At 33.1% G+C, this 22144-nt stretch overlaps 2 protein-coding genes and 1 long non-coding RNA gene across 5 annotated transcripts; 1 reads left to right on the top strand and 2 right to left on the bottom strand.

Moving 5' to 3' along the window:
* Window positions 1–1070: 1070 nt before the first annotated feature.
* LOC103869197 (4-coumarate--CoA ligase 4) lies at window positions 1071–5049 on the bottom strand. 2 transcript variants are annotated; one of them, XM_009147256.3, is made up of 5 exons: window positions 3870–5047; window positions 1944–2139; window positions 1650–1863; window positions 1466–1568; window positions 1071–1360 (listed from the first exon to the last, which is right to left on the bottom strand). In XM_009147256.3, the coding sequence occupies exons 1-5, from the start codon at window positions 4914–4916 to the stop codon at window positions 1259–1261; spliced, it is 1662 nt and encodes a 553-aa protein (XP_009145504.2). In that variant the 5' UTR covers window positions 4917–5047; the 3' UTR covers window positions 1071–1258. The 2 variants fall into 2 exon arrangements, with proteins under 2 accessions (XP_009145504.2, XP_009145505.2); XM_009147257.3 differs by having other exon boundaries at window positions 1073–1360; window positions 1650–1782; window positions 3870–5049.
* A 2293-nt stretch (window positions 5050–7342) lies between these two features.
* On the top strand, window positions 7343–17837 carry LOC117134064. The gene is made up of 2 exons (XR_004458182.1): window positions 7343–8097; window positions 9073–17837. It is a non-coding gene; the product is annotated as an uncharacterized LOC117134064 (long non-coding RNA).
* Window positions 10308–21930, bottom strand: LOC117134061. Of its 2 annotated transcripts, XR_004458172.1 has the most exons (3): window positions 19470–21930; window positions 15635–19376; window positions 10308–15600 (listed from the first exon to the last, which is right to left on the bottom strand). XR_004458172.1 is itself a non-coding variant. In XM_033291574.1 (2 exons), exons 1-2 carry the CDS (start codon window positions 20277–20279, stop codon window positions 18351–18353), a joined length of 1836 nt encoding a protein of 611 aa, XP_033147465.1. In that variant the 5' UTR covers window positions 20280–21930; the 3' UTR covers window positions 10308–18350. The 2 variants fall into 2 exon arrangements, 1 of the variants encoding a protein (XP_033147465.1); XM_033291574.1 differs by having other exon boundaries at window positions 10308–19376.
* Between the last annotated feature and the right edge of the window lie 214 nt (window positions 21931–22144).

Raw genomic sequence — 22144 nt, 5'->3', positions numbered from 1 at the left:
GACTTCACATAAAGTCTACTCTCAAATCCGACAGGTTAGTTTTGCATTTGACCAAAATAAAAAAGTAGACTTCATATGCAGTCTATGTTTTTTTTTCCGAGAAGAGTAGACTGAATATGAAGTCTACATTTCTTTTTTCTTTCAGTCAATTTTTTAACATTTTAGTCAAATACAAAAATAACCTATTCAACGAAGTCAAAGTTTTGGTCAAATGCAAAACTAACATTTTGTAGATTTCCTTAATAATCTCCAGAATATAGACTGCTAATGAAGTCTACTTTGAAAAATCAAAAGTTCAGTCAAATGCAAAACTAACCTCTTTTACGTAGACCTCTTAGTAAGTTTACCTATTTTTTTGTTTTTGTTTTCAAAGGAAAAGATGTAGACTTCTAAGGAAGTCTTCTTTACAAAAAAAATTATTTTGGTCAATTGCAAAACTAAGCTAAGCATTGACAAGTAGACCGCATCGTAAGTCTACGCCACTGTGTAGACATACAAAACAGTCTACAATCGTGACACAGATCTGAAAAATGACGAAAACCATGTAAACAGTTACCTTTTTCTGATGCAAAGCACGTTTCCACCCTTTTCCACTATCCAAGCTCCAAATATGAGCAAAAAATAGCATCTTTGATGATTCACAACTGAATAAACTCGAAAATATGAAAGTTGTGCTTATGAAAATGAAATCTATGAGAGATTTTTAGATGAAAATGGAGAGAAAATGAGATGAAATGTAGATTTGTTGGTTTAGAAAGAGAAAAAAGTGGTTAGAAATTGAGTTCTTGAGCTTTTATAAGCTCAAAAATGGTAGTTCATGGTGGTTGCAAAATTGATGATAATGGCATTGTTGTAAATAAGAAGAAATGTTTAGGGTGTAATTGGTTTTTGGTCATTTTTGAAATAATTAAAAAATTAAATAATAATGGCAATTTTGTAAATATTTCAAAAACATAAGGATAGTTTGGAAAATTCATTGATGAATAGTAATGACAAAAAAAAGGGGGTTAGTTTTAGGTTTGACTTGAAAATATGGGTTGGTTTTGAAAAACTCCCTTAAAAAAGATGCGTGTAGAAAACCCTCGTCTTTACGTCATTGCATGTCTTCTCTTTTTTTTGGACAAAAACATCATTGCATGTCTCAAAACCCAAATGAGATGATAAATAGTTGCTCTTTACGTCCTTAAGACTTCAATGTTCGAGATCACACACACATTTTGAAACTCTCTTTTATCTATATAAGTTTAGGATACTCAGTTTACAATTTAGCTCGGAGAACCTTTCTCAAAAGCTTTCCAGATGCTGATTTGGGTATAGCTTTTACGAAAAACACCATCTTGATTCTCTTGTAGTGAACCACCTATATTGATCATCGCATGGTCGATTAATACATCTTAAGTTTTTATCCTTGTGTGTTTGCCCATGTTGAAGATCAAATTAAAGTGAAATCTCATAACAGTAGTACCTGTTTGTTGACATAATTCTTGATATCATCTTCGGTTAATTGAGATCCTTTCGATCTAACCACAAACGCTACCGGAACCTCATCAGCTACTTCATCCTTCATTCTGAAATATCAAATATTATTACAAACGATAGAAATGAGTCATTTCGAGTTGAAAGTTTTCATATTTGTTTTTGAAACTTACGCGACAACAGCAGCATCTTCGATATAAGGATGAAAAATAAGCAATGCTTCAAGCTCAGCTGGAGCCACTTGATATCCTTTGAATTTGATGAGTTCTTTCAAACGATCAACAATGAAAATTTCGTCGTCATCATCTACAAAACCAATATCTCCTGTGTGTAACCATCCGTATTTATCAATAGTTCGAGCAGTAGCCTCCGGATCATTCAAATAACCTTATAAGATCACATCATTTTTCCCCATCAAACTAATTTCTCCTAAAAAACAAACCAAAACGGCGCAACACGAGCCTTACCTTTCATGAGTTGATGGCCTCTAATACAGATTTCGCCAGATTTGTTGCGTGGTAAGGAGGCTCCGGTAATGGTATCGACCACTTTCATCTCAGCGTTTCTGATCACAGTCCCACACGAACCAGACTTGGTTTTAAACGGGTGCTTTGCAAATGCCAACGAATTAGCTACTGTTCCCGCTTCCGTCATTCCATAACTCTGAAAATAGATTTTTATTTTTTAGTCATTACCAAAATTCAATAAACGAACTTTCACCATAATAACTTCCCCATAAATTTATTAATTTACTGGTAAATTTATATTTCTAGACTTAATAAAATATTATATGGTTCTAGTATTATTAATTTACTGAAGTGTTACTGTACAAACTAGTTGCTTAATAAAATATTATGGTTCTAGTATTAATGGAAACATGATATGCAGTAATACAACTTGAAGCATCAATTACTAGATTAAGTCAGTTCCACACTTCAGCAGGCTTAAAAAGGAATATAAATATATTATTAAAAATATTATTCTAGCGTCAAAATGATCATTATTTTTTAAAAAAATATTTTTTACATCTCAAACCATTTTTTATCAAGTAATAATGATAATTTTTTTTTTTAAATAATTGTTATAACTGAATTTTGATTAGCTAAAAGCTATTTGAAAAATTATCACACAAAATAATACATTTATAATTAAAATTATATATATATATATATATTTTAATATGTGTGAAAACTCTAAAATATGGATCATTTTGAAACAAATGGAAAATTTATAAAACTCTAAAATATGGATCATTTTGAAACAATGAATTAGCAAACTCTGAAATGTGTTTTATTTTTAGGTATTACCAAAATTTAATAAATGACAGCATTTGAGTTTAACATATATTAGCATCCCCATTAAATTTAGTAATGTATTAGTAAATTTATATTTGACAAACTAATCAAAATATCATGGTTTTAGTCAGGCCCGTGCCTCAGTAATAAAAATAGAAACATTCGCTTATGGCATCAATTTTTAAAAAAAATTCAAGGGCATCATTTTATGTAAAGATAAAAAGCATAATAAAATTATAAAAACATGAAACTATACCATGAAAGCGCTGTGGGTAATTAGGATAATAATAACACACATGGATTTACCATGAAAGCATTGATTTCTTAAGTAAGTTCAGTCAAAAATAAAAAATAAAAATGTAAGTAATTAAATATTAATGACAATTAGAGTGGTTGGCGGTGATAGTTTTGGATGTATTTTCTAAAATAGATTTTAAGAATATATTTTCTTTATATTATTTATTTAATATACAAGCTTTAGTTTTTTTTTTTGAACTTAAATTTACAAGCTTTAGTTATTTAATTTTTGGTTGCTTCGGGCATCTATAAACCTTGGCACGAATAGTATTGCGAAGTTACTGAAGTGTACGTTACTGTAAAATCCAATTGCTTGATGACAAGATTATGATAACAAAGATAATCAATTGAAACAACATATTCTAATAATCCAACCTGAAGCATTAGTTACTAGATTAAGTCAGATTTCACACTTCAGCAGGTTTAAAAGTAATATATAAATGTGCTAAAAATTAGTAAATAAATTTTTCTATAGTTCGAAACGGTGCCCTCATGATGATCTACACAGTGGCGTAAATAGTCTTAAAGCTTGATATGGTGAATCATTAAACCATTTTTTTTAATGATATAGACCACGAGATTGCTGTGAATATACATTAAACTTCATTTGATTACCTCATGACTCGTATCATATGTAATCTATTCAAATCAATTAGCTCTGTCTCCAAGTAATTTTAGTCATCCAAGAATCAATAGTCAATCTCAATATTCACATTTCTTGAATTTCAACAATTTTGTAGAGTCCCTTGCACTTAAAGTTTATGAGAAAATAATTATGAAAGTAAGCGTCACTAAACTGACCTGACCAAATATGGCATTGGGAAGCTTAAGACGCACGGCGTCTTCAAGCTCCTTCTTGAGCGTAGCTGAGCCCGAAAGCATCATTCTCACCGAGCTCAGGTCGTACTTCTCTGTCTCCGGAGACTTAACGAACGCTAGAACCACCGGTGGGGCCATCGGAACCACCGTGACCTTATACTTTTGAACCATCTTCATCACCAGATTCAACTCGAACCTCGGCAAGATCAAGAACGCGGCACCGGTCCTCATCGCCGAAAGCATCAACGAGCTGTGCGTGAAAGTGTGAAACATCGGGAGGAAACAGATGATGACGTCATCTCTGGTGAAGTTGAGATTAGGGTTTTCTCCGTCTACTTTCTGAGCAATGCTCGTAACTAATCCCTTGTGACTAATCATCACACCTTTTGGAAGTCCCGTGGTCCCGGAGGAGTACGGAATCGACACCGTATCCTCCGGCGAAATCTTAGGCTTAGGAAGCTCTGCCTCGTCCGCTTGAGTCAGGTCCGTGAACCTCACGCAACCGTCAGCTAACGAAACGACGTCATTTCTATCGTCTACACAAACGATGACAACACCAAGCTGTCTAAGGTTTGTTAGTTTATGGACGTAACATGATTTTGTGATGATCATCTTCGCGGCGGAGGCTTTTGCCTGTTTTGCAATCTCCGTTTGGGTAAATAGCGGATTAGCGGAGGTCGATACGGCTCCGAGGTAAACCACGGCGAGGAAAGATAGAGCAAACTCCGGCGAGTTTGGGAGAAGGAGCATCACGGTGTCACCGTGGCGGATCCCTAGCCTGTGGAGTCCGGCAGCGATCCGCTGTAAAGTGATCTGCACGTCGGCGTAGGTGAAGGTACGTCCGGTGGCACTGTCTATGAGGCATGTGGTGGTGGAGTCGCCGTCTCCGCCGCCGGAGAACTTCTGGAAGACGTACTCGGTGAGAGGAAGGTGGTTTGGAATGGAGATATCGGGAAGTTTGGACCGGAAAATGAAATCTTGATCTGTCTTTTTTGTAAGAGAAAGTGCTTCTTGTTGTCGGAACGCCATTTGTGTGGAGATTCAAAATGTAACTTTATTTTTGTCACTATAATGGACCTAATGGACGAGTCCGGTTTTACGTGTTAAAAACTCGTGTTTCAAAAAGGAAAAAAAAATACTCTCCTAACGATAAGGTTTTGCAACCACTCTCTAAGATGACATCTCAATAAATGCATCTGAACCAAGCACCAGTCAAATCGCAATAATTCAACATGTAGGCCATCTTCTATTTTTGTTTTGATTCGAACGTGGAAACTGAGCTGAATTACTAACTAATAAAGATTTATCAGTTAAAATATATCTCAGTTTCTCTATGGCTTTCTTCTTTAAACCGACTTAGGGCATCTGCATCAGTGAACTTTATGAAAGGGGTTCATAAAGTATTATTTTATTATTTTTTTCTGTTTGATTTTTACTTTTTTTTAAAAAAAAATTAATTAATCGGATCAATCGCGGACCGCCACGTACCATGGAGCCCGCACTACAGTGATGACCCGGATTCAGTGCAATGATCTCGCAGGAGACAAGTTCACTTCTTTTGTTTATTTTAATATTTTTTTTTTCGAAAACTGTGTAAACTCCCCATAGAATTCACTGATGTAGATGCCCTTAATTTTAGCTAGAACAAAAAAAACAAAACGACCAACAAGTTCAGCAATGTTGGATTTTGATTAGAAGTACCATTATGGCGGAAAAAACGGCCGATTAGTACATGAACTAGGATCTTGTCTAATCGATACCTAAACTATTTGTACATGCGATATGATATGTAACTAACAAAAGGTTTGAATTTAGTACCTGCACTTACAATAAAAAGCTTTTAAATACTCACGACTGACATCGTTTCAGGTAACTGGTAATATTTATCAGTGATATGCTAGCGTGGAATAAACGATATCATTTCAACCAGTGGTAAAAAAAAAGTGAAAAAACACGCAAACACGCTTGAATAGGAGCAAACCTGGATCTCTCATAAGCTGATAAGACATCTTACCCAATTGTCCTACTATAGAAACTGTATACAAAGGAAAATAATATTACCTTTTAAATTAGCGATTATTCCTTTTAAAATGCATTATTTGTATTTTTGTCAAAACACTCTTTTTGTCAGTTGTCAATACACAATTTATATATAATATTTTTCTTAATTATATTTGTTATTATATATAATATTTTAAATTATTTATCAAGCAAAATATGTTTATCAAATTTTTAGTATTCAAATAAAAATTTATTTTATAAATCAAAATATTTAATTTTTCTATATATATATATATATATAAATATTTTATTTTATAATTTTGCCCTAAAATGAAGTGTTTTAATGAAATTAATAAATCTAAAGTTGATGGGGAAAGAGAAGTAACACAATTTCAAGAGAAAAAAACACGATCTGAAGAAAAGAGAAGGAAGTTGGTGTCGGCAAGTGAGAACATTGATTTATAGAAGAAGAGCAAAGTCTGATTGTTTATTTTATTTTGGTTTTTTAAGTGAACTTTGATTTTTTAATAGCACAAGTGGTTGTTTCACAATATATATATAGCACAAGTGGTTAATGCTTGTATACGACAGTGTGCTGAACCCGGGTTCGAAGTGTGGTAAGTGTGTGTTTTATTCTCTTAATATTCTGACTCAAAACGACATCCGTTTAAGTTAGTATAAGCTGACTCATCCACGAACTCGTCCACATCAACATGTTACTGATATGTTGTCAGTCGTGGGAATTTAAAATCTTTTTATTCTAAACTAGGGTCGGCCCGCCCTACGGGCGGGATATTAGTTAATTTGATATTCACTAAATGTTCGAGTTGAAATTTGTTTTAAGATTCAAGAATTTGGTTATTTGTTATGTCTTACTTATTAGTATGCGGTGGTATAGTTGTTTTTCGATTATTTTTCCTTTGGTATTGTATCAAATTAACTAATTGTCTAACTCATAATTATAGATGTACAAATGTGGATTTGTGATAAAGTTTGATGACACTACTGTTTTTTTTTAATTCTTATTCATAGTGGAGTGTGCATGTGTCAGAAAGAGGTCTATAACAACTTTTATGTTTTTGTGTATGGATTTTAAATATATATCATTTTGTATAATGCATACTTGTTCTACAACATTTGCTTGTAGACTAAAAAAATTGTTTTCTATATTTTTAAAAGAGAAAATATTTAGTCTAGAATATAACATGCACATATGTATTGACTATATATAAAAGTTGAGTGTTATTTTAAAATGACATATGTATAGAGATTTTTTAACCATTACTTCACTGACACAAAACATTTATAACTGTAAATACCTTCTTTTAAAAGCAAAACTAATAAAAGCGTATACAACAAATGTATTTTGATATATATTATATGCATCAAGTTATAAAGGTTGGAAACATTGCAAAACTGTTTGGAGCAAAGTTTTTAACTTCACGATTTTCATCTTGACGTCAGTTCAGTGTCGGCCCTGGCCACAAGCAGAAGAAGCATGGGCTTCCAGCTGACATGATAATAAGTATTTTCGCGGCCACATATTTATAAAAAGTGACTTTAGCCTAGTGGTTCTAAGAGAAATTATCAGTGCTATAGGTGCTGGGTTCAATTACCTTTAACTGCATTTATTTATTTTGGCCCTAAATATAAAATGGAACACATGTCACTCCCAAAACACACGAATTGATGACGTGGCTTCACGGGAGAGAGGCGAACATTTCTTTATATATATAGATATAGGTACTAAATTCAAATATTTTGTTAGTTTAGGTATCATATCGATGCACAGACAAATAGTTTAGGTATCGATTAGACAATATGACCTTAGTTCGGATACTAATCGGCCGTTTTATTTTTTGATAAAATATCAAATTGATTATAAGAATGAAAGAATATGGTCATTTACATATGTATAAAAGATAAGATATATAGCAACAAAGAGTAAAAGGTCATTAAAGGACCAAAGGCCACTGTCCAAACTCAATCATAGATGGCGAACCAACGCCGTAAGAGACCCTCGTACTTGTGTGCGGCTCCATATTTGAACGCAAGAATGCAGTTACGGTTGGTTCGGTCAATATGTCGACACATCTGCTATGTTCTCATCCAACTAGTTCGATGTCGGCGAGCATTTCTCTGCCTCTAGATTAGATACACTGTCACTTGGAACGCTAGACAGATCAAAACGTAGTCCATAGCTGAGAAGGTGTTATCCTGTAGACCAGTCATGGTATCATTCCAATTGGCCGTTTTTTTTTCCATTGTGGTTTATTTCTATGCAACCCTTCGCATTACCTATTTTATGCAATTCTATTTGAAATTAAGCCCTTTGTCAAAAAAATAATTTATTCCAAATTCTTAATATATATATACATATACTGTATATATATAATCTCTTGGTTAGCGGTTTACATTCTCTCTGTTGTCGTTATCGTGTCTACTTTATGCAAATTTACTTAAAATTCTAGTAGATCTATTATGAATTGACTGACCCTCTGGCCTTTATTTCAATAATTTAAGATGCTTACTCATTTTGGGTGAATGCTATTTGCGTTTCCTTTTCAGGTAATTTTTATACTATCTATATTCACGCATGAGTAGTTTACAATATAGCACATATATATTCTCCACATTTTGTGTCTAGTTCCTAGTAGTAGCAGCTCAGTTTTTACTATTTATTTAATATACATTTAAAATTGCTTTTTATTTAATTTATAAATCAATTGCCAAATCTAAATTGTTTTCTCAAATATTTTTCATTTCCTTTCTTTTTAAATACCTTAGTCTTCCGATTTTTGGAAACTTTAATTTTTACCTATTTGCATTTGACGGCAATCCCTCCATAAAACGTCGAAGACAACCACCAACTTTTTTATTTTCCTTCAATTTTCCATTCATTTTTATTCTAATGGTAACCTTGCAATTATTATATTCTAATCTTTACTTTATTTTTAACCATAATGTGGTGGTTAGTGGTAGACGGATTTTGAAATTACTAACCACTACGCTTCAACTTGTGGCCACACGGATATGGGTTAATCTTACGTACCACTTTTTTGGAGATTAGTCTAGATTTTTCTATGGGCCTAGGATACCTCTAGGTTAAACAAAAAAAAATATATTTACCTGATTTTTTCTGAAATAAAACTATTAAATATGTTTTCGTTCATTTGAGTTGTAGCACCCATTCGTTTGGAGAAAATGATGCTTTGACAAAGAAAATAAAAGGTGTTTTCAAAGTGTTTGGGGATTATTTTTTTTTGCGTGGAGATTCTAATTCTTCGGATACCAAAATAAAATTAGTGAAATGCAGCTTATGCTTTGTCATTTTCCTTTGATTGCATTTTTATAATAGTACGTCAGATTAGTAAACTAATTACAAATAAATTGAAAGATACCATTTGTATTATTATGATTAAATCCATTGTTGATTTGCTTCCACTGCATGCGATTTTATCGATATATAGAATATTGGTCTATTGCTATGTAGTTGGTCGTTGGGCCAAATTACTGTCATCACAATTGTCAATATTTAAACAAAGTCACTTTAATCGAGGGGTCCTAAATTATTGGAGTTGTGTAAACGGTATATGGCTCCGAATGGTGACAGCAGATTGATAATAAAAGCGGGACGGAATTAGAGTGCGGGATGGTGTAACTGCGGTTCGTGCAGAATTATAGTGCGGTACGGGACAACTGCGGTTTTAAGTAAAAAAACTGTGTTTGATTGGTGACAATGCATATTTACGGTATTGAATGATTATTCAATAATTAAATTTGATTACTAAAATACTTTTGAAATAAAAATACAAAAAAGAGAAATATTAATTCTTTATAAAACAAATCATATATCATGCAGTAAAATATATTTTCTAATAATTTTATACTTCATTTCAGATAATATGATGTTATAATTGAGTATTTTTTATTTCAGTTTATATACTAAGGTTAACATGTTTACAAAATAAATATATGAAGAACCTATGCACAGTTACAAAAAAAGAACCTATACTCATAATTGTGTATTTACGTGCCTTTATAATTATAGTATATACTATCATATATGCTGTTAAAATAATTTACATATATAAATGTGTGCGGTTTTTGAGAAAACACTTTTTCAGTGCGTTCGCGGATTTGGTAGTAATACTGTTTATTTGTAAGACATCGAAATTTTTGTGTGTGTTTTGTGAAGTTTTTGGAAAACCGCAAAAGAAAAATTAGGAAATATGTGATTGGTGACATTAAAGCGTTTTTTCGAAAACCACAGTGAAATACGCAAATTAAATGTTGCCATTCATAACCTATATCTTTTTGTGTTAGCGGTTGTTGGAGCATCGATCATTTGTTTAGAAATTCTAATTCTGCTACCTAATTTAACTAGTGATTGGAATGAGCTTTAACTTTACCTTTTTGGTTGTAGAATTTTTTTTTTATAACCGGTTTATATGTTTTTGTAGTGTTTGTTGGAGCATCGATCATTTGTTTAGAGATTCTATTTCTACTATCTAACCTAGCTAGTGAAAATGAGCTTTAATTTTACGTTTTTGGTTTTAGAATTTAAGTTGAAGATTTATTTATTGTAAAAAATATTTCACTGTAACTTTGTAAGACACTATTTTTTCTCTAGAAATAAAATTCTCTACATCAATTTTAATTATCTAGAGAATTTTAAACAGTAGTTTTTTAAAGAAAAATTTAATTGGTAAACATATATAGTAATAGACTAAATATTTGTTGTCTAAAGTATCTACACCTATATATGACCAGTGGGAATTTGCACACAATAGCCATAAAAAAACATTAATTCACCAAGTAACCATTAGAAAGTCATGGTTAGAATATAACTTATACATTATATATTAATTGTCATTTCATCCCTTTATCTAGGATTGTCTAGACTTATTTTTTTATTACTTTTTTTCTTTTTTTTGGTTACAATCATGTTTCCCTTTCTATTTTTAATAGCTATTAGTTTTGTTTAATATAAATATTCAGTTTTATATTTTACATAATAAAAACATAGATTTTTCTACATAATATGTTTTGAAAATTTTTTTAAAAAATATTTCTATAAATTTAATCTATATTACATAAACTAAGTTTTAAATCTATACTATATTTTACATTTATATAGTATAGTTCTATTTCTTATTCATATATTGTAATTTTGTTGTGTTCTATATTATTTAGGAAATATATAATAGAGTCAATTAGTTAAAAAAACCACAAAGAAATTTGAAATTAGATAAATACACATGATTTGACAAGTTTGGTGTCTATCAATAAAGACACCATGATATGGAATAGGATAGTGACTTAATTAGAAAAAAACTTGTGTATATAGGATGCAATCTCACTATATAATATAACCATAACTTTACAACACATATCTTTCTCACCTTCCCTCTCTCTCCCTCTCCCTCTCCCTCTCCCTCTCCCTCTCCCTCTCCCTCTCCCTCGTTTGATTTGTTGTCTTTTATTATATAGATTGTTCTATTTGCAAATAAGAAAACATAATAGTATTATGTACCCTGTTATTGATAAAGCCAGCGCATGTTTCATATGTTGACTCGCGGTGAATGAGAAAAATGTCTACTCATAAGCAAACCTGTCACATCAAATGCTTATGGTTATTTTCTTAATTTTGTTTCTTCCTATGGCTAGTACTCCAATTAACCCATAATAGACCAATCACCTCCTAAATAAAAACTGTAACGTTTGGATATAAAATACCATTTTTAATAATGTTAATTTGAAATGAAACTGCACTAATTTCTTCATACAAATGTTATGTCATTCATTACTTCAAACATGCAACTAAGCTTCTTACGAAATTAAATACAATATATAGTTAGTTATGACTTTTGCTTTCATGAATAATAGTTTTACCACTTTTGATTTCCTTTGTTTGTTTGATAGGATACCATTGTATTGTTGTTATAGAAATTTTACAGTTACCATAAGAAAATAATGCACTAGTCAAAAAATAATATATACAGTAATTTTTTTATAAATTAATACTCAATAAATTAGTAAATTTCATCGCTTCTGAAATGAACCAGTTCAGAAATGATACAAATCGCTAAGATACTAAGATAACAATTTTTAGATAAAATCCTATATATACACATAATTTCATTAAATCATAAATTAATAATATATATATATATATAAACAATATAAATACAAATTAAACATTTTATTTGTTTGTTTTATATTTACAACTGAATTATCTCTATATTTTACTAATACTTTAATATATTTAATAATATTTGGTAAAGTCCAAGGCTACCTTAAAGAATTTGTCAATGGATGGACATTTTGGGCCTTAGAAAAAAGGAGCCCATAAAAAGAGTTTTAATTTTTTTTTTTGTCATCAACATATACAAACTCATATTGACTGTGTAAACCAAACGGGTGATTCCACATCCATGTGAACGACGTAAGACAGTTGACTCCTGACACTGCGTGCTAGGCTCTCCGCCTTTGAATTTTGCGTTTGTGGTACATGAATGATCATTGAGCTGGGGAAGCTTTTTTTCAGGATCTTGATATCATCTAAATAACTTGCAAAAGCTGGCAATTATTCTGGTTCTGAAACCATCTTCACCAATTGAGAATAATCCGTTGCAAATGTAACCTGAAACTGACGTAAGTTCATCATACATTTCATTGCTCATATTAGCGCTTCCACCTCCGTGTGAAGCGGAGAGAGACTACCCCTGACATTTTTTGCCCCCATCAAACCATCAAAACCTTCTAGAGTACTATACCAACCTTGTCCGGAGAAAATGTCATTTTCTTTCCAAGAACCGTCTGTAAAATACCAGCATCCTGGGATTAACGGTAGGGTCGTAACCTCTGCAGATTGTACTGCCCTCTAGGTGTTCATCACATGTGCCTCCGCCTAAAGTGTTGATTTGGTTTCCCCCAATTTGAATGTTTCCGTGGGATCCATGTCCAAATTGCTAAATACTTTATTATTTCTTCCTTTTCAAATGTACCATAGTATCTATGCAAACTGATGATCATCCATTTGCGAAAGAACTCTCCAGAAAAAGTGATCCATATTTGTAAATATGGAACTAGTTGGAAAAATAGTTGGGTTTGATGAGATCTTTGATAACGCCAAACCTGAAGTGCTGGAGGGCATTCAAAGAACAATTCATGATTTATCGACTCGTCTGAAGCTCCACAACGGGCACAACATATGTCCCCTTCTATTTCCCTTGTGCGCAGATTCTTCCTAACTGATATGGATCATGACACCAATTGCCATAAAAAGAGTTTTACTTAGTTTTGTTGAAGTAGAGACAATATTTTTGAGTAAGGTTTAATGGTCTTTTTAAAACTTGTTTCTTACAAAACCTTTCTCTAAATTAGCAATTCACCATGGCCAATATTTCGTTTTTAGATTATTGATCTATGATCTTTATATATTGTTATTATTCTATATTTTTGTGTTCACACAATTTTTTTCTGGAAAACTACGAAAAATCACTTTAGTTATGATACAATTTATATTTTGTCTCTATAAGTGTTTCTCCACATCAAACGTTCCTATATATTGTTTTAATCATTGACGTATTGTATATGATTTAGTGTACAGTGAATGGTCTAACTGAATTTAAACGTTTTTCTAATTTCAGGTTCACTCACTTCCTTGGAAATTCATATTACAAGGTGATATTTTCGGGTTATTTGATATTTAGCTTAAATTATGACTGAGAATTACTTATTGGGATATCAAAAAAGGAAAAGAAAACAAGTTAGCAGAATTGTTTATAAAATCTCAGAAAGGTTCTATGGATAAATTTGTGATATGAGAAAATTCTAATAAATATCATGAACCTGCTATTAAGAGGATAATAGTACTGAATCAAATGATCATTTGAGCGGGCATAATAATGTGTTAGACGAATCTAATGTTGAAGGCTTGAATGTTCATGAACAAAAAATGGCTCATTCATTGATATATATGATCCTAGGCATTGGAACAACCTTGATAATAACATGGAAGATTTGTTAGTTGAAAAGAGGTTTAAAAAAGCAATGAATCTTGTGTTTCCCTTATATAAGAGCTCTAGATGGTTTTCATATGCTTATGATTCTAAGTTGAGTAATGGGGAAATTAGTGATAAAATTGGTTGGTTTACTCTAAACATGAGGACATATGTTGCTGTTTTTGTGGCAAGTTTTTTAAATCTAATGTTTTCTTAAGTTCGTTAGCTAATGATAAATCAAAAGAATGGAAGCATCTCAGTGAGAGGATTAAATACCATGATAAAAAAAGTAGATCATATGACTAACATGAAAACTTGGAATGTATTAAAAGTTAGAATGGAGAAAAATTAAGGAGTGATAAAGGATTACGAAAAAATTACAAAAGCAAAAGAGCGTTGGAGGCTTATTTTAATTAGAATAATTGTTGAAGTGAAATTTCTTGCTAAACGGAATTTCGCATTTAGAGGAAAAATGAAAAACTTTATCAAGATAACAATGATAATTTCTTAAGCTCTATTGAGATGATTGCAGAACTTGACTTGGTAATTCAAACTCATAATAGACACATTCAAAGTCTAGAAATCCATCATCATTATTTGGGTAATAATATTCTGAATGAGCTTATTTCTCTTTTAGCTCATAATGTTTAAATTTCCTTTGTATAAGTCATTAAAGAGGAAATTATTTTTTTGTCATTCTTGATTGTACACCGGATACCGGATGCGGGCCACCAAGAACAAATGACTCTAGTAGTAATATGTGAATCTATAAAATAAAAATATAAGAGTACAAGAGTATTTCTTAGAGTTTCATATGGTAGATGACACATCCAGACTAGGACTGTTTGAAAATTGTTAGATTCTCTAAAGTCTCTTACTATTAATGTTGGTAATGTGAGTGATCAATGTTATAATGGTGGTTCCAATATGGAAAGGAAAACATCTAGGTGTTCAGAAAATAATTTTTTGATATAAATCTAAAAGCATTGTACATATTGTGTGATTGTCATAGTCTTAATATTGTTGTTAGTGATGTGGCTTATTCGTGTGTAAAAGCTATTTCATTCTTTGGAAATTTGCAGTGTATATGTATATGCCTTGTTTAATTTCTTGTTCTACAAAGAGATAGAAGATTTAATTTGACAATGTTCTTTTTAGAGTGAAATCTTTATACAGTACTCCTAGGAAGAGTCTCAATCAAAAGTCTCAATGCAATTAGATTTCAAGCTCCACAAGTCAGTTTTATTTGAACTTACAAGCTAAATCTGTATGCATTGATAATGCTTTGAAACAATTAGAAGGTGTAGTTTAATTCTGTTTTTGGGGAAGTATAGACATGAAGGGTTTACTTTTAGTTTAAGTATAACTCAATGTATTTCTCATGATATGGATGTTGATCCTGTATTTACATAAATGTTAAATCTTTTGAAAAAAAAACAGTTTGACGAAACTCAGTTACATGAAAAAAAAATACTAGAGTGTGAAGATGATTTTTAGAGTTAATTATTTTTAATTGACATGGAAATAAATTGAGTCAAAAACATATTTAATCAAATGATGAATTTTAAAAGTGTTTTTGGTTTTTTTATTTGATTTGAGAACATTAAAAGCATTCGATGAAAGTAAAGTATGAGAACATTGTACTAATTTTCACAAAGGTTTTTTCATAGTAGTTGATATTTCTCAAATTAACCTAGAGCAACCTAGTTGATATTTCTCAAATTAACCTAGAGCAACCTTCTCTCTCAAATAAGATATCGAATTGTAGTACTAAAAGATCAAATCCACATGGAGCGTGGTCACACAATAAACTATAAAAATCAATATTAAGCTAGGGAAGTAATTATCAAAGTATTAAATAGCAATAAATAAGTAAATATTCGGTTGTAAGATATTGGGATGAAAGTTAGACTTCGGATTTCAGGCAATCATAATTATCAGTTATAGATGCTAAGGGTGTGTGATGAACCGATCTAGAACTCTAATGCAATAGTAAAATATCCAGCTCTTGCTGCGAGTCTAATCAGATCTTTAATCCAATATTCTAGCTCTCGCGTAAGAATGAGGAGCGATTGTCGATCGATACTACATTGTTTCGATCGATACCTATTTAAACAAGCATTAATGCCTAATCGATATGTTGACCTGATGATTAAACCAGCTCTCGCATGCGCCTAAAAACCTAGCTCAGCAGGATTATTATCACGTAATGAACTCACTTGTGTGGTTGTCTATAATCCTATGTTCAGGGTTCTAGTTAGCTATTATAGAACACAAGGAGTTAGATCAATTCTAGGAAGGATCTCATAAATTATCCTACCAGTTCTATGTATCAATAATTCATTGAAACCTTAATAAAACACTAAATCCAACATGATGGTTACTTCGACATAAAGAATAAGTGAACGAAATTGCATGAATAGAATAAAGTAAGAGATATCAGAGTTCTTATACAAATTTCTGAATGAGTCTTTGATCTTCTCTCCAAAAACTACTAAAACTAAAAGCTCTGTGAATATGTATAAGGTGGTTTGTAAGATGTGTGTTTTGGGTAGACAATACCAAAAACTATAAATATTAGGTATAAAGTCTGCCAGGAGCAATCTTGTAATATGTGGAAATTTTGGGCTTGAGTCGGCTTGAAACAAGTCGGGCCCGTCTACTTGCGCGGATGTAGAGCGACACCAAGGAAGAGGTGTCGATCGACACTTTTCTGAATGTCGGCTCTGTCTTCTAGTTTCTTGAGAAGCTGCAAGTTTTTTCATCCATAAGCTCTAAAATGCTCCATAATCTCCACATTGCTCCAAAACATATTTGGATCTGAAATACTCTAAATAGAGACTCTGAAAATAACTTATACAATGGCTAAATACTGTAAATCATTTTTATTCTGAATTGAGAATCTTGTAAATTACTTTACGTGTTGTGTTTATAAAAGGGAAAAATGTTAAACAAATCCTCAGCTTTTTCATTTGGACCATTATAATCCCCAGCTTTCGGAAAGACCTGAAAAACAATAAACTTTTCTTTGACTTTAAAAAAACCAGCTAACTTTTCTTTGACTGGATCAAATTAGACCCGACGTTAATTAGACTAACGGAACATGTTAACCCTGTTAATTTGCGCAGTTAGCCAATACGACAACGTTTTATCTTAAACTTCAAAATAAGATCCGAAACCCTAATATCATTTTCCCCCAAATCGATTTGGGGATTTTCTTGACACACCAACCCTAAAATTTGCGATTACAACTCAAAATCCTCCAATCCCACACGACTGACTTCCCATAGCACGAAGATGAGTTCGGATTTGACAGCTGAGAGTTCAACCGTGAACACATACGGTATTCGCGGGTTTCCGGCGAGCTGTGTTTGCGGGACTAAGACAACAATCTACACGTCTGAGACTAACAAGAATCCGGGGAGACCTTTCTTCAGATGTCTTACGAGAAGAAAGGTAGCTTCTTATCTTCTTGATTATATTGTTGTCGTTTATTCAAATTGAACATAAAGAAATATGCCTAAAATTTTATGGTTTTTGCATAGAACCACTTGTTTAAATGGGTTGAGGATGCTGTTTATGAAGAGGTTCAAGATGCCTTACCAAAGATTGTACTGCTTGAAGCTGAGCTTAACAAAGAAAAATCTGATATTGAGGATTTGAAAGGCGTGGTCACTGAGTTGATGGAAGAGGTTGTAAGAGCCAAAAAAGAGGTGAAGAGGTGTAAGGTGATGATGACGATCTTGTTTGTGATCATGTGCGTGATCATCATTGTCCTACTAGTTAGTTTGATGTAGAATTAAGTTAGTTATTTGCTTGAGGTGAAGAACTAAATTGTTGGTGTTTGTGTCTTGTTGTATTTACTTGATTAAGTGACAATTTTAATGTTTGGTCTTGACTATGTTTGGGGCTTAATTTAGTGACTATTATGTTGGTTTCATTGACTATGTTGTTGTTTGAAGTAATGAACTAAGTTGTTGTTGTTGTTGTTGTTGTTGTTGTTGTTTGAGATACAAACCAATCTTAAATAAAGCTTGATGAAACATAGCATAAGTTAAGTGTCAAAGCACTACAAAATAGATCCGAAAATACTGATACACAAGACATAAACCTGAAACATGAGTGTCAAAGCACTAAAACTGAAACATGAGTGTCAAAACACTAAAACTTCAAAACACTAAATCCGAAAATACTATCTTCTGCTTCTGCCCCTTCTAACTTCGAAATCATGAAAACCATCGACCCCATACCGACGCATCTGAGTTTGGTGGTGCATGTGTGGCTTGTTCCCATCTCCCTGACCCTTGTGGCTGTGTTGATTCCCCTCGTGGCTGTGTTGACACTTGTGGCTGGGTTGGTTGTGATGATGAAGCATGAGACTGTCCCTGGCTTGGCTGTGACGATGATGCATTAGACTGACAATGAAAAAGAAAATCAAGTGAGCATAAGAAGATCAGAAACAAACCAAAAACATCTTGAAACTTGCCTGATTTTTCCTAGGGCGACCTCGTGGTTTCTTGGGCTGACTTTCAACAAAGTCATTCTTACATGTCTTCTTGTTATGATGCTCTTGCTTGCAATTAGAACATGTAATAACTCGATCAGCACGAGTTAGCTTCGTGCTATCAGTTGCAGAGACTTTCGGGCCCTTCTCTGTCTCACCCTTGCTCTTGAACCTATCATGGTTCTTTGGTCTTCCCGGGTTTCCTTTTCTCCAAGGTGGTGGGAGGACACCTAATCTACCCGTCTCAGGCCATAGGTTCTTCCCTTGAACAGGCCTTACCCCCATACTATAGGTTTGACGCCACATAGCTATGGTATAACAAGGAGATACAAAGTCAGAAAGTTTTTTACCATCTTTAAGGATCACATAGGCGGCATGAATGCAAGGAATTCCAGTCATTTGCCACTGGATACACCCACAACTTAGCTCATCCATATCCACAGCATAAGCCACACCACCATAATCAACCTCTGTGACTGGACCAACTGCTGGAAAGCTCATACAATCCTTAGACTTTGACTCCACTTTAGCCATCTGAAGATGCGTCCTTTTTGTGAACTTTGTCTTAGCATTTTTAGCCATTACAGCCTTTCTGAAGTTTCGAACCATACACTGTCTCCTTATATCCTCTAACATCTCCAATAATGGCTTTCTTCTTGCTTCACGGATGGTTCTGTTGAAGGACTCACTTAGGTTATTGAGATTATCGTTGCACAAGGTCCCTAATTTGAAATATGCTCTGGACCAAGTTTCTGGTTTGGTGACTTGAAGAGTAGCATAGGCGCCTGGATTGTACTCTTTCAGCCTCTCACTCCACATTTTATAATCTCCAATTGTATAACTCCTTGCTATTCGCCAGAAGAGTCTTTGTAGCTGCATGTCATGGCTGCTCTTCTTCCAATTATCGAAAATGTGTCTACAACACTGTCTATGCTCAACCTCTGGAAGAATGGTGTGGACTGCTTTCACTAAACCCTGCCAATTACAAGCATGAGACAGTTAAAAACACTAAGATACAGTAATGCTTTAAGCACTAAAAGCTTTAAAAAATCAAGATCAGAAGTTTACCTTTTGTTTGTCAGACAATATAGCATAGCCTTTGCCATCCTTTAATCCCAAGTCATTTGCGAGGTGTCTCACAAACCAGTCCCAATTCGTGCCATTCTCCACTTCTACTACTGCCCATGCAATCGGAACAATCCGATTGTCTCCATCACGTCCTACAGCAGCCAAGAGATGACCCTTTATGTCCCACTTTAGAAAAGCTCCATCTAAACCCATTATTGGTCTACAAGAAGTCTTCCAAGTCTCCTTCTGCGCATGAAAGCAAACATATAGCCGGAAAAACCTCTGTTTACTTCCTACTGTCGGTCCAGGGATGGTTTCGATATCCATTGTAGTGCCAGGGTTGGTTCGAAAAATCTCAGCTTGATAATCCCATATCTTGTTGAAGTGTTCTTCGTGGCTTGCTTTTCTTTCTTTCATAATTTTTGTCTTCGCATTCCCACAAGCTTCCACACTCACAAACATCCTATACTCTCTCTGGATCTCAGAAGCAATTTCATGCTTGGTGATTTTGGGATTCAACCTCAGCCTCTCAGCGAACAACATTGCTATAGTAGAACACTTCAAAAACTTTGAGTGTCCTGTTATCTCACACTTGTGCTCATTCACATAACATTTGATCATCAGCTTCTGTTTGCTCTTCTCATAAGAACAATACACCCTCCAGGGACACGAGCCATCTTCACACTTCGCACCTAACTTCAAAGCAGTGGACCGGTAAAGCTCGATGTTGCGTCGGGTTTTTAATGTATACCTGAGAAGGGTATGCTTGAATTCTTCAGCAGTGGAGAAAGTGTTTCCCAGCCCAAGCATTGCCTCTGGATCCACATCTTCTCTGTAGGCTAAACTGGGAATCGATTGTTCTTCATTTTCATCATCTGATGATAGAGGATCCGGAACTTCTTTTTCATGCTCCCAATACCATTCGTCCCCACTATCTTCATCATTCTCACAATCATCATTCCTCGCTACTTCTCCGAAGAAGACAGTCAAATCGCGACCAGCTTCTTCCTTGATACCACCATGACCGTTTGCTTCATCAGGGACTTCTTCGTTGTTTGGGACTTCTTCGTTGTCTGGGGCTTCATCAGCTTCGTCGTCACCGACAATACCACAGTCATCCTCGCTGATTTCTCCTTCTTCTTCCCTGTCGAGTGCATCTGTTTTGCTTTTTTCTTCTTACGTACATCAGCTTCGTCGTCGACTCCACCTTTTCTTTTCGCTACAGAACTGGCACCACCGAGTTTTCCTTGTCGAGACTTCTTGTTCTTTTTATTACCCATCTTCTCTCTTCTTCTTTCTGGCGAAATCGTGAAATTAGGGTTCTTAATTGAGAAAACCCCCAAATCGATTTTGAGAGATAATGAGGAAGATGTGTTTTTTTAATTGAGGAGAAGACGACGTCGTTTTGGTTAACGACGAAAATTAACTGCGTTTAGACGCTCTGTTAGTGAACTTAACGCCGGGTTTAAAATGATCCAATCGACAAAAAATTTGAGGTTTTTATGGTCAGTTAGGAACCTGGGGATTATAATGGTCCAAATGAAAAAGCTGAGGATTTGTTTAACATTTTTCCCGTTTATAAAACCTGGCGAAGTTTTTGAGTTAGTTAAAAGTGTTGGTTGTTATCAAAATATTTTAATTATTTATCGCATTCTTTTGACCAATCATGTGAATGTAGGTTAAAGATATGGAAAAATTATTTGGAAAAATTAGAAAAAGAGATACTTTGAACTTTTGTTTGTTCTTTTAAGACTTTTGATTTTTTGGTCATTTTGGACATGTTTTACTTTTTTATAATGAGAAAAATAGTAAACTAAATTTTAAAATAAGAAAAAATATTAAAATTATTAGAAACATAAGTATGACTATCCAAATGTTTAATTTTATTTTTTAAATAGTCAGATCATATTATTTTTTTATGTCCTACTTAAGCATATAATACTCATTCTAGCCATGTGCTTAGTTTAGAAATCAGATTCTAAATATTATATATTGATCTATCTTTGTTAAAAACCGCAAACAAAAATTTCTTATATATTCTACCTTCGCTTAGTTCGTTCGTCTGTATTCTGGCAAAATATTGATAGTATGTATACCTAAAGATTGATTACAACTTCTAGTAATAACTCTACGTTTAACTTTTTCTTATTTATCTGCCATAACTAATTCTAACTATTACTTAGTGATAAGCATAGGGAATAATAGATTTTCCACCCATTAGTAATCGTTTTAATCTACATCGGGTACTATAAAGTTTGGTAAATCTATATTTCTATATATATATATATATTTTTTTTTTTTTTAATTGCTATATATATAATTACGTTTACTATAGTCTTATCATGAGAATGAAAATTATTTCGTTGATTAACAACCCCAACCTATTCTCTTTTTTTCGGTTCCTGATCAGGTTTCCCTTTCTTATGTTGAATCATAGTGTAAACTCAAGGATATATATAAGAATGCTGATACTGTTCTTCACTATGTTATATCTGAGTTCGCAAAAACATTAGTGAGTAAATCTCATTCATGTTCCGTTCGAATGATTGTCCTTCCATGTTAAAATCTTGTTTGATTCACAATGTGTTTTACAGAGATGCGACTGTTTTTCTCGAGTAATATTGGATAAACAAAGAAATTAGCAATGTACTTATAACTTATTCAATAGTTTAAGA

This window comes from Brassica rapa, chromosome A05 (genome assembly GCF_000309985.2).
Source record: "Brassica rapa cultivar Chiifu-401-42 chromosome A05, CAAS_Brap_v3.01, whole genome shotgun sequence".
NCBI classification, from domain to species: domain Eukaryota; kingdom Viridiplantae; phylum Streptophyta; class Magnoliopsida; order Brassicales; family Brassicaceae; genus Brassica; species Brassica rapa.
Note: the sequence above shows the minus strand (reverse complement) of the source record. Positions and strands in the feature narration are given on the sequence as shown.

Excerpts from the sequence above, each read along its gene's own strand:
- LOC117134061 (XM_033291574.1), bottom strand. The coding sequence starts at position 20,279 with ATGCTTGGGCTGGGAAACACTTTCTCCACTGCTGAAGAATTCAAGCAT. Across the intron at positions 19,377-19,469 it reads TATTGTCTGACAAACAAAAG|GGTTTAGTGAAAGCAGTCCA; the intron begins GTAAACTTCTGA and ends TGTAATTGGCAG.
- LOC103869197 (XM_009147256.3), bottom strand. The coding sequence starts at position 4,916 with ATGGCGTTCCGACAACAAGAAGCACTTTCTCTTACAAAAAAGACAGAT. Across the intron at positions 1,569-1,649 it reads GAAGATGCTGCTGTTGTCGC|AATGAAGGATGAAGTAGCTG; the intron begins GTAAGTTTCAAA and ends TTGATATTTCAG. Across the intron at positions 1,361-1,465 it reads AGAATTATGTCAACAAACAG|GTGGTTCACTACAAGAGAAT; the intron begins GTACTACTGTTA and ends TGATCAATATAG.